The 11,013-nt window shown below is 63.5% G+C and overlaps 1 protein-coding gene across 2 annotated transcripts; it reads right to left on the bottom strand.

Moving 5' to 3' along the window:
* Window positions 1-405: 405 nt before the first annotated feature.
* On the bottom strand, window positions 406-10,017 carry PCGF1 (polycomb group ring finger 1). Of its 2 annotated transcripts, none has more exons than XM_066574567.1 (9): window positions 9,886-10,017; window positions 5,298-5,403; window positions 4,604-4,756; window positions 4,457-4,531; window positions 4,274-4,382; window positions 3,744-3,777; window positions 3,558-3,644; window positions 671-751; window positions 406-587 (listed from the first exon to the last, which is right to left on the bottom strand). In XM_066574567.1, exons 1-9 carry the CDS (start codon window positions 9,973-9,975, stop codon window positions 540-542), a joined length of 783 nt encoding a protein of 260 aa, XP_066430664.1. In that variant the 5' UTR covers window positions 9,976-10,017; the 3' UTR covers window positions 406-539. The 2 variants fall into 2 exon arrangements, with proteins under 2 accessions (XP_066430664.1, XP_066430665.1); XM_066574568.1 differs by having other exon boundaries at window positions 3,558-3,641.
* Between the last annotated feature and the right edge of the window lie 996 nt (window positions 10,018-11,013).

Here is an 11,013-nt window from a genome sequence, read left to right as displayed (position 1 = left end):
GCCGTGACCGTACTGCCCCCCTGATATTCACTGAACCGTTGGCACGCCGAAAACTAGTCTTTCCGTACATTATATGATCCGGCACAAGACGGCCTCCTATGGCCAGGTCAACGGGGAAATAAGAATCTACAGCCCTTAGAGGGCGGGGCGGAGAAGAGAAAGCTCTGGGCCTGAGGGGGTTAAAAAATAACTGACGCCTTTACAGCAAGGCATCCCTAATATACAGTGGCCGCAGCGCTAGGAAGAGGTAGTGCTGCCCCCCAGTGGACACTGCAGTACAACGCATGGAGCCGACCCTGCGGCAGGGTCACAGCAGTCACCCCTCCCCCATGATTCACTGTACCGGGTTCAGGAGGGGCCCCCTGACGTTCAGGGCCCCCCCACACAGACTCCTTGGCAGCGAAGGACAAAGCAATTTTTTAATAATTAAATAAAAAAAACTTAAAATAAACTTTCCCTTCTAGAAATGAGCTGTGGGAGTGCAGCGCCCCCGGTGTGCGGCGGCGGAACTATGTACATGGAGACGGCGGGGCTACGGGTCACCTCCTCTTCTCCTTCACACTGTAGGACAGGACCAGGGGCGCCGGCTGAAAGACACAAGGCAGACGGAATGAGGGGCGGGGAAAGGGGAGGGGGCGGGGCTAACCTGCACCACACTGGGGGCACTTACCTTCCCGTACCAGTACGTCAGCCACAGCTGCTTCATGGTCATGTGATCTGGGAGGGGCTTATTGTCAACCATCAGATGAACCTGAGCAGATACAGAAGTCAATGGTGGGACGTCATCAGCGATCGCATGCAGATTATATAATATATATATATATATATTTTACACACACACACACACACACACACACACACACACACACACACACACTAATATATATATATATTACACACACAGACAGACATTATATATAACACACACACATTATATATAACACACACATTATATATAACACACACATTATATATAACACACACACTATATATAACACACACACACACACACACACACACATACCCGGCTTCGCCCGAGTTAATTTGGTACTGGTGTTTATCTGGTGTTCACACGGAAAGTCTTATGAAGTCGTGGTTACTTTAGAGATACCGAGGAAAAACATATGTTCACCATTTTGCATAGTTCTCTGCGTTACCCAGGAAACACCACGTGGAGGTAACCATGCGACGTTTCCTTTATATAAAATGACATCAGGAAGTGAGAGAATTACATTACATACATAAAATTTGGACGCTAATTCTTTTGCGCATAGAATTGAATAATCGAGTTGGGACCCATTAGCTTTTCCTATTTATGACATAATCAATGCTCGTGCCAAATTTCGAGTTTCTATGACACCGGGAAGTGAGAGAATTAGATTCCGTACGTAAAATTTTGACGCCAATTCTTTTGAACATAGAATTGAATAATCGAGTTGGGACCCATTAGCTTTTCCTATTTATGACATAATCAATGCTTGTGCCAAATTTTAAGTTTCTATGGCATTGGGAAGTGAGTGATTTAGATTATGTACGTAAAATTTTGACGCCAATTCTTTTGCGCTAGAATTGAATAATCGAGTTGGGACCCAATTACTTTTCCTATTTTGGAGATAATCTATGCTTGTGCCAAAATTCATGTTTCTATGACATCGGGAAGTTGGAGAACTTTTGGCGAGTCAGTCAGTCAGTTAGTGAGGGCTTTCGTCTGTGATATATCTGAAAGCCCTGCCTGACTCACTGCCTGACTCACTGCCTGACTCACTGCCTGACTCACTGCCTGACTCACTCGCCAAAAGTTCTCCAACTTCCCGATGTCGTAGAATCATGAAATTTGGCGCAAGCATAGATTATCTCCAAAATAGGAAAAGAAATTGGGTCCCAACTCGATTATTCAATTCTAGCGCAAAAGAATTGGCGTCGAAATTTAACGTAGATAATCTAAATCACTCACTTCCCAATGTCATAGAAACGGGAAATTTGGCACGAGCATCGATTATGTCATAAATAGGAAACGCTAATGGGTCCCAACTCCATTATTCAATTCTATGCGCAAAAGAATTAGCGTCCAAATTTTACGTGCGGAATGTAATTTTCTCACTTTCCGGTGTCATAGAAACGGGAAATTTGGCACGAGCATTGATTATGTCATAAATAGGAAAAGTTAATATGTCTCAACTCCATTATTCAATTCTATGCGCAAAAGAATTGGTGACGAAATTTTATGTATGTAATCTAATTCTCTCACTTCCTGATGTCATTTTATATGAAGGAAACGTCGCATGGTTGCCTCCACGTGGTGTTTCGTGGGTAACGCAGAGAACTATGCAAAATGGTGAACATATGTTTTTCCTCAGTATCTCTAAAGTAACCACGACTTCAGAAGATTTTCCGTGTGAACACCAGATAAACACCAGTACCAAATTAACTCGGGCGAAGCCGGGGATATCAGCTAGTAGTGTATATATATATATATATATATATATATATATATATATATATATATATATATACACACACACACACACACACATACATACATACACACACACAGACATTATATATATATATACACACACACATACATATACATTATATACAGTGATACCTCGGGGTAGGAGCCCCTCAGCTCACCAGCTTTGTGACTTGCGCGCAGGCTCTCCCCCAAATGTTTGCTCTGATTTAAGAGCAATCACTTGGGTTACAGGCCTTGCTGTCATTGTGGACGCGGCTGCTGCTGCTGGCGGCAGCCCCACCGACAGCCGGCGGCCCCTGTATATCCTCACCTGTCCACTCCCGGGGCTCAGGCGTGTCCAGCCGCCGCTTGTTCTCCCTGCTATTTATATAGACTCACTTTCTCGTGAGTCGGAGCGGATGACATCATCATCATCGCGGTTCATAGTAACATAGTATGTAAGGCCGAATGAAGACATTGTCCATCTAGTCCAGCCTGTTTATCCTCCTGTGTTGATCCAGAGGAAGGCAAAAAACCCCAAGGCCAGAAGCCAATTAGCCCTTTTGGGGGAAAAATTCCTTCCCGACTCCCTAATGGCAATCAGACTGTTCCCTGGACCAACCCCTAATAGTTCCTACCTGCCTGTAAACCCGGATTGACAAATAACCTAAGATTTATATCCTGTAATATCCTTCTCCAGAAAGACATCAAGTCCCCTTTTAAACTCCTCTATGGATTTTGCCATCACCACTTCCTCAGGCAGAGAGTTCCACAGTCTCACTGCTCTTACAGTAAAGAACCCCCTTCTGTGTTGGTGATGAAACCTGCTTTCCTCTAGACGTAGCGGATGCTCTCTTGTTACCGTCGCAGTCCGGGGTGTAAACAGATCCTGGCAGAGATCCTTGTATCGTCCCCTCATGTACTTATACATGGTTATTTGGTCGCCCCTTAGCCGTCTTTTTCTAGGTTAGACCGCACCATTCCCTCTAGTGGTTTTTATGGGGCTTAAACCCCACGACGAATGAGAAGCGTTTACACGGAACGTTCATGGTTTTGAACCATCTTGTGAGCCAGCATTCTACGTGTCGCTCGGGCGGATTACCTGTGGGAACGGCGCACTCAGGCGATGAGCGAGGACTCTGCGCAGATGACGGATCTCCGAGCGGACAGAACACCTGACATACTTCTGCTGCAATGAGACATCACACAGTCACATGGAGGGGTGGGAAGGAAGAGCCAATGACAGCGATGGGGGAGGAGCACACAGAGGTGGGGGATGGACACTTACCTGTAGGATGAACTTCTTCTTATCCTTACTAGGCCTGAAAAGCAAACAAACATGTAAGATGGCCAAGCCCACTAGCCCCTCCCATCCAAGGGGTGAGCCCAGCCCACTAGCCCCTCCCATCCAAGGGGGGGTGAGACCAGCCCACTAGCCCCTCCCATCCAAGGGGTGAGACCAGCCCACTAGCCCCTCCCATCCAAGGGGGTGAGCCCCGCCTACTACACACGCCTCCTACCTCTCTCTCCACCCCCTCATCTTATGCAGTAGATGTCCACCGCAATACACCCCTACTCCCTCATGTAGCAGCAGCAAGGAGGCAGTCAGCCCACAGCACACACACACACCCTCGTAGCAGCAGGTAGGTGGTCCTCCCACAAGGCACACCTCCTCTCCAGCAGTCACTCAGTCACCTCCCCATCTATCGGCAGGCAAGTGGTCCTCCAGCACCCCCCTCCCCATCTAGCGGCAGGTAGGTGGTCCTGCAGCACCCCTTCCCTCTCCATCTAGCTGCAGGTAGGTGGTCAGTCAATTACCCTGTTTTCTCCAGGCACAGGCTGACGTGTTCATCGTTCCTGTAGTAGTGGGAGGTGCTCTGAGAGACAGCCAGCGAGAGAGACAGCCGAGAGACGTCCACCACGGGATCTGAGTACAGAGAAGGTATGAGAAGAGTGCGTTGGGGGGTTGGAGTCGGGGGTGGAGGCGCTGCCGGCACTCACCCTCCACCGGGTTGGTCTGCAGGACGCGCTCCAGGCCTCGCGACTGATAGAACTCCCGGATCCGGTTATCTTCATCTGAAAGACATGTTAATAAGGGGGCGCTACCAGGTGTGGGCGGGACTAGAGCAGCAAGGCGGGGCTACTCACTCTCCTGGAGGCGGGGCACCAGCTTGTAGACAATGTCCTGCATGACGCGGTCCAGCTTGAGGTTCAGCAGCGGTTGGGTCTCGTGGATCTTGATGTTACACAGCGGGCAGTACTTACTGGTCTGTAGGTACTTCACGATACAGCTCTTACAGACTGCGGAGACACAGGCGTCACAGCGGGGGCCCACCCCCGGGCGAGACAAAGGGGCCTGCCTTACCCCCCCAGGGCAACCCAAGGGGGGCGGGGGAAGGGGCCTGCCTTACCCCCCCAGGGCAACCCAAGGGGGGCGGGGGAAGGGGCCTGCCTTACCCCCCCAGGGCAACCCAAGGGGGCGGGGGAAGGGGCCTGCCTTACCCCCCCCCCAGGGCAAACCAAGGGGGGCGGGGGAAGGGGCCTGCCTTACCCCCCCCAGGGCAAACCAAGGGGGGCGGGGGAAGGGGCCTGCCTTACCCCACCCAGGGCAAACCAAGGGGGGCGGGGGAAGGGGCCTGCCTTACCCCCCCCCCCCCCCAGGGCAAACCAAGGGGGGTGGGGGAAGGGGCCTGCCTTACCCCCCCCCCAGGGCAAATCAAGGGGGGTGGGGGAAGGGGCCTGCCTTACCCCACCCAGGGCAAACCAAGGGGGGCGGGGGAAGGGGCCTGCATTACCCGCAGGGCAGAATCATGGGGGAGGGGCAAATAGAAGAGGTACTTACAGGTGTGCAGGCACTCGGTGATTGTGGTGGCGTCCACAAAGTAGCCGGCGCACAGGTAACACACGATGTGCTCGTTCAGCTCCTTGATCTTCACTTTGACCACCTCCTAGGGAGAGAGACAGTGAGGAGGCGAGCGACACACGTATGTGCGGCCATGTACATGCTGGAGGGGCGACACACGTATGTGCGGTCATGTACATGCTAAAGGGCTTACTACAACACCCCTTCCGCCCCCCTTCAGGCAGCGCCCCACGCGCCCCGTCCGCCCCCCTTCTGGCAGCACCCCCGACCGTGCCCTTCTGGCAGCGTCCTACGCCCACCATCCCCCCCTCCTAGCAGCGCCCTACGCGCCCCCGTCCGCCCCCCTCCTTCTAGCAGCGCCCTACACGCTTGTTCGCCTCTCTTCTGGCAGCGCCCTACGCCCACCATCGCCCCCCCCCCCCTCCTGGCAGCGCCCTACGCGCCCCCGTCCGCCCCCCTTTCAGGCAGCGCCCCCGTCCACCCCCTCCTGGCAGCGCCCTACGCGCCCCCCGTCCGCCCCCCTCCTGGCAGCGCCCTACGCGCCCCCCGTCCGCCCCCCTCCTGGCAGCGCCCTATACGCCCCCCTTCAGGCAGCGCCCTACGCGCCCCCCTCCTGGCAGCGCCCTACGCGCCCCCGTCCGCCCTCCTCCTGGCAGCGCCCTACGCGCCCCCCGCCCACCCCCCTCCTGGAAGCGCCACCGCCCCGCCCCCCCTCCTGGCAGCGCCCCCGCCCGCCCCCCTCCTGGCAGCGCCCTGCACCCACCATCGCCCCCCTCCTGGCAGCGCCCTGCGCCCACCATCGCCCCCCTCCTGGCAGCACCCTACGTGCCCCCGTCCGCCCCCCTCCTTCTAGCAGCGCCCTACACGCTTGTTCGCCTCTCTTCTGGCAGCGCCCTACGCGCCCCCTCCTGGCAGCGCCCTACGCGCCCCCGTCCGCCCCCCTCCTGGCAGCACCCTACGTGCCCCCGTCCGCCCCCCCTCCTTCTAGCAGCGCCCTACACGCTTGTTCGCCTCTCTTCTGGCAGCGCCCACCATCGCCCCCCCCCCCTCCTGGCAGCGCCCTACGCGCCCCCGTCCGCCCCCCTCCTGGCAGCGCCCTACGCGCCCCCGTCCGCCCCCCTCCTGGCAGCGCCCTACGCGCCCCCCTTCAGGCAGCGCCCCCGTCCACCCCCTCCTGGCAGCGCCCTATGCTCCCCCCGTCCACCCCCTCCTGGCAGCGCCCTATGCTCCCCCCGTCCGCCCCCCTCCTGGCAGCGCCCTACGCGCCCCCCTTTAGGCAGCGCCCCCGTCCACCCCCTCCTGGCAGCGCCCTACGCACCCCCCCGTCCGCCCCCCTCCTGGCAGCGCCCTACGCGCCCCCCGTCCGCCCCCCTCCTGGCAGCGCCCTACGCGCCCCCCTCCAGGCAGCGCCCTACGCGCCCCCCTCCAGGCAGCGCCCTACGCGCCCCCCTCCAGGCAGCGCCCTACGCGCCCCCCTCCAGGCAGCGCCCTACGCGCCCCCGTCCGCCCCCCTCCTGGCAGCGGCCTACGCGCCCCCGCCCGCCCCCCTCCTGGCAGCGGCCTACGCGCCCCCGCCCGCCCCCCTCCTGGCAGCGCCCTGCGCCCACCATCGCCCCCCTCCTGGCAGCGCCCTGCGCCCACCATCGCCCCCCTCCTGGCAGCGCCCTGCGCCCACCATCGCCCCCCTCCTGGCAGCGCCCTGCGTCCACCATCGCCCCCCTCCTGGCAGCGCCCTGCGCCCACCATCGCCCTGCGCCCACCATCGCCCCCCTCCTGGCAGCACCCTACGCGCCCCCGTCCGCCCCCCTCCTTCTAGCAGCGCCCTACACGCTTGTTCGCCTCTCTTCTGGCAGCGCCCACCATCGCCCCCCCCTCCTGGCAGCGCCCTACGCGCCCCCGTCCGCCCCCCTCCTGGCAGCGCCCTACGCGCCCCCTCCTGGCAGCGCCCTACGCGCCCCCCTTCAGGCAGCGCCCCCGTCCGCCCCCCTCCTGGCAGCGCCCTACGCGCCCCCCGACCGCCCTCCTCCTGGCAGCGCCCTACGCGCCCCCCTTCAGGCAGCGCCCTACGCGCCCCCCTTCAGGCAGCGCCCTACGCGCCCCCGTCCGCCCCCCTCCTGGCAGCGCCCCACGCGCCCCCGTCCGCCCCCCTCCTGGCAGCGCCCCCGTCCACCCCCTCCTGGCAGCGCCCTACGCGCCCCCCCGACCGCCCTCCTCCTGGCAGCGCCCTACGCGCCCCCCTCCTGGCAGCGCCCTACGCGCCCCCGTCCGCCCCCCTCCTGGCAGCGCCCTACGCGCCCCCCTTCAGGCAGCGCCCTACGCGCCCCCGTCCACCCCCCTCCTGGCAGCGCCCCCGTCCGCCCCCCTCCTGGCAGCGCCCCACGCGCCCCCGTCTGCCCCCCTCCTGGCAGCGCCCCACGCGCCCCCGTCCGCCCCCCTCCTGGCAGCACCCCCGTCTGCCCCCGTCCGCCCCCCTCCTGGCAGCGCCCCCGTCTGCCCCCGTCCGCCCCCCTTCAGGCAGCGCCCTACGCGCCCCCCTTCAGGCAGCGCCCCTGGCAGCGCCCCCGTCCGCCCCCCTCCTGGCAGCGCCCCACGCGCCCCCGTCCGCCCCCCTCCTGGCAGCGCCCTACGCGCCCCCGTCCGCCCCCCTCCTGGCAGCGCCCTACGCGCCCCCGTCCGCCCCCCTCCTGGCAGCGCCCTACGCGCCCCCGTCCGCCCCCCTCCTGGCAGCGCCCTACGCGCCCCCGTCTGCCCCCCTCCTGGCAGCGCCCTGCGCCCACCATCGCCCCCCTCCTGGCAGCACCCTACGTGCCCCCGTCCGCCCCCCTCCTTCTAGCAGCGCCCTACACGCTTGTTCGCCTCTCTTCTGGCAGCGCCCACCATCGCCCCCCCCCCCCCCTCCTGGCAGCGCCCTACGCGCCCCCGTCCGCCCCCCTCCTGGCAGCGCCCTACGCGCCCCCCTTCAGGCAGCGCCCCCGTCCACCCCCTCCTGGCAGCGCCCTATGCTCCCCCCGTCCACCCCCTCCTGGCAGCGCCCTATGCTCCCCCCGTCCGCCCCCCTCCTGGCAGCGCCCTACGCGCCCCCCTTCAGGCAGCGCCCCCGTCCACCCCCTCCTGGCAGCGCCCTACGCACCCCCCCGTCCGCCCCCCTCCTGGCAGCGCCCTACGCGCCCCCGGTCCGCCCCCCTCCTGGCAGCGCCCTACGCGCCCCCCTCCAGGCAGCGCCCTACGCGCCCCCCTCCAGGCAGCGCCCTACGCACCCCCCTCCTGGCAGCGCCCTACGCGCCCCCGTCCGCCCCCCTCCTGGCAGCGGCCTACGCGCCCCCGCCCGCCCCCCTCCTGGCAGCGCCCACCATCGCCCCCCTCCTGGCAGCGCCCTGCGCCCACCATCGCCCCCCTCCTGGCAGCGCCCTGCGCCCACCATCGCCCCCCTCCTGGCAGCGCCCTGCGCCCACCATCGCCCCCCTCCTGGCAGCACCCTACGCGCCCCCGTCCGCCCCCCTCCTTCTAGCAGCGCCCTACACGCTTGTTCGCCTCTCTTCTGGCAGCGCCCACCATCGCCCCCCCCTCCTGGCAGCGCCCTACGCGCCCCCGTCCGCCCCCCTCCTGGCAGCGCCCTACGCGCCCCCCTTCAGGCAGCGCCCCCGTCCGCCCCCCTCCTGGCAGCGCCCTACGCGCCCCCCGACCGCCCTCCTCCTGGCAGCGCCCTACGCGCCCCCCTTCAGGCAGCGCCCTACGCGCCCCCGTCCGCCCCCCTCCTGGCAGCGCCCCACGCGCCCCCGTCCGCCCCCCTCCTGGCAGCGCCCCCGTCCACCCCCTCCTGGCAGCGCCCAACGCGCCCCCCGACCGCCCTCCTCCTGGCAGCGCCCTACGCGCCCCCCTCCTGGCAGCGCCCTACGCGCCCCCGTCCGCCCCCCTCCTGGCAGCGCCCTACGCGCCCCCCTTCAGGCAGCGCCCTACGCGCCCCCGTCCGCCCCCCTCCTGACAGCGCCCCCGTCCGCCCCCCTCCTGGCAGCGCCCCACGCGCCCCCGTCCGCCCCCCTCCTGGCAGCGCCCCCGTCTGCCCCCGTCCGCCCCCCTCCTGGCAGCGCCCTACGCGCCCCCCTTCAGGCAGCGCCCTACGCGCCCCCCTTCAGGCAGCGCCCCTGGCAGCGCCCCCGTCCGCCCCCCTCCTGGCAGCGCCCCACGCGCCCCCGTCTGCCCCCCTCCTGGCAGCGCCCTACGCGCCCCCGTCCGCCCCCCTCCTGGCAGCGCCCTACGCGCCCCCGTCCGCCCCCCTCCTGGCAGCGCCCTACGCGCCCCCGTCCGCCCCCCTCCTGGCAGCGCCCTACGCGCCCCCGTCCGCCCCCCTCCTGGCAGCGCCCTGCGCCCACCATCGCCCCCCTCCTGGCAGCCCCGTCCGCCCCCCTCCTGGCAGCGCCCTACGCGCCCCCCCGTCCGCCCCCCTTCTGGCAGCGCCACCACACTGTCTCCTGAGAACCTTCCAGAAGATGCCAGCCGTGCGGTAGCGGGTGGTTCCGCTGGGAGGGCCGGGAGATGTCCCCCACACACCGGCGGGGAGGCCCCTCACCTCGTTCCGCAACGGGTCCATCTTGTACACGGACTGCAGCTGGTTGCGGAGCCGCATCGCGATCACCATCGCTCCTTGTGAAGCCGCCATGTCTGCCTGTGACGTCACTTCCGGGACGGATCCAGCAGGCTGGCTTGGATCGGTTGCCATAGTGATGACGCAGGTCATGTGACTTTGGATTGTGCGCGCTGCGGAAAAAACGCTGTCTGCCACCCCCTGCCGGTCTCGTGAAGTAGCACTCGTGCAGATCTCCAAAGGGGGGTCTGTGCACGACTGCTTATTTGTGTAGTGTGTGCGCCGAAACACCGGCGGAAGTGTCTGGTACTGCAGGGGGATTCCGCGATGCGGAGCTTGCTGTATGTATTGCTACGATGGGGGATGCAGTGACCGCCTGCAGTATGGAGGTGGGGGGATGCAGTGACCGCCTGCAGTATGGAGGTGGGGGGATGCAGTGACCGCCTGCAGTATGGAGGTGGGGGGGATGCAGTGACCGCCTGCAGCATGGAGGTGGGGGGGATGCAGTGACCGCCTGCAGTATGGAGGTGGGGGGGATGCAGTGACCGCCTGCAGTATGGAGGTGGGGGGGATGCAGTGACCGCCTGCAGTATGGAGGTGGGGGGGATGCAGTGACCGCCTGCAGTATGGAGGTGGGGGGGATGCAGTGACCGCCTGCAGTATGGAGGTGGGGGGATGCAGTGACCGCCTGCAGTATGGAGGTGGGGGGGATGCAGTGACCGCCAGCAGTATGGAGGTGGGGGGGGGGATGCAGTGACCGCCAGCAGTATAGAGGTGGGGGGGATGCAGTGACCGCCAGCAGTATGGAGGTGGGGGGGGATGCAGTGACCGCCTGCAGTATGGAGGTGGGGGGGGATGCAGTGACCGCCTGCAGTATGGAGGTGGGGGGGATGCACTGACCGCCTGCAGTATGGAGGTGGGGGGGATGCAGTGACCGCCTGCAGTATGGAGGTGGGGGGGATGCAGTGACCGCCTGCAGTATGGAGGTGGGGGGGATGCAGTGACCGCCAGCAGTATGGAGGTGGGGGGGATGCAGTGACCGCCTGCAGTATGGAGGTGGGGGGGATGCAGTGACCGCCTGCAGTATGGAGGTGGGGGGGATGCAGTGACCGC

This window comes from Eleutherodactylus coqui, chromosome 7 (genome assembly GCF_035609145.1).
Source record: "Eleutherodactylus coqui strain aEleCoq1 chromosome 7, aEleCoq1.hap1, whole genome shotgun sequence".
NCBI classification, from domain to species: Eukaryota; Metazoa; Chordata; class Amphibia; order Anura; family Eleutherodactylidae; genus Eleutherodactylus; species Eleutherodactylus coqui.
This window is presented reverse-complemented; position numbering and strand designations above follow the sequence as displayed.

What these genes read in the sequence shown, in the direction of transcription:
- PCGF1 (XM_066574567.1), bottom strand. Translation starts at nt 9,975, where the DNA reads ATGGCGGCTTCACAAGGAGCGATGGTGATCGCGATGCGGCTCCGCAAC. An exon ending in CACCGAGTGCCTGCACACCT is followed by an intron (nt 4,757 to 5,297) that starts GTAAGTACCTCT and finishes GTGTCTCCGCAG; the next exon opens with TCTGTAAGAGCTGTATCGTG. An exon ending in GCAGACCAACCCGGTGGAGG is followed by an intron (nt 4,383 to 4,456) that starts GTGAGTGCCGGC and finishes CTCTGTACTCAG; the next exon opens with ATCCCGTGGTGGACGTCTCT.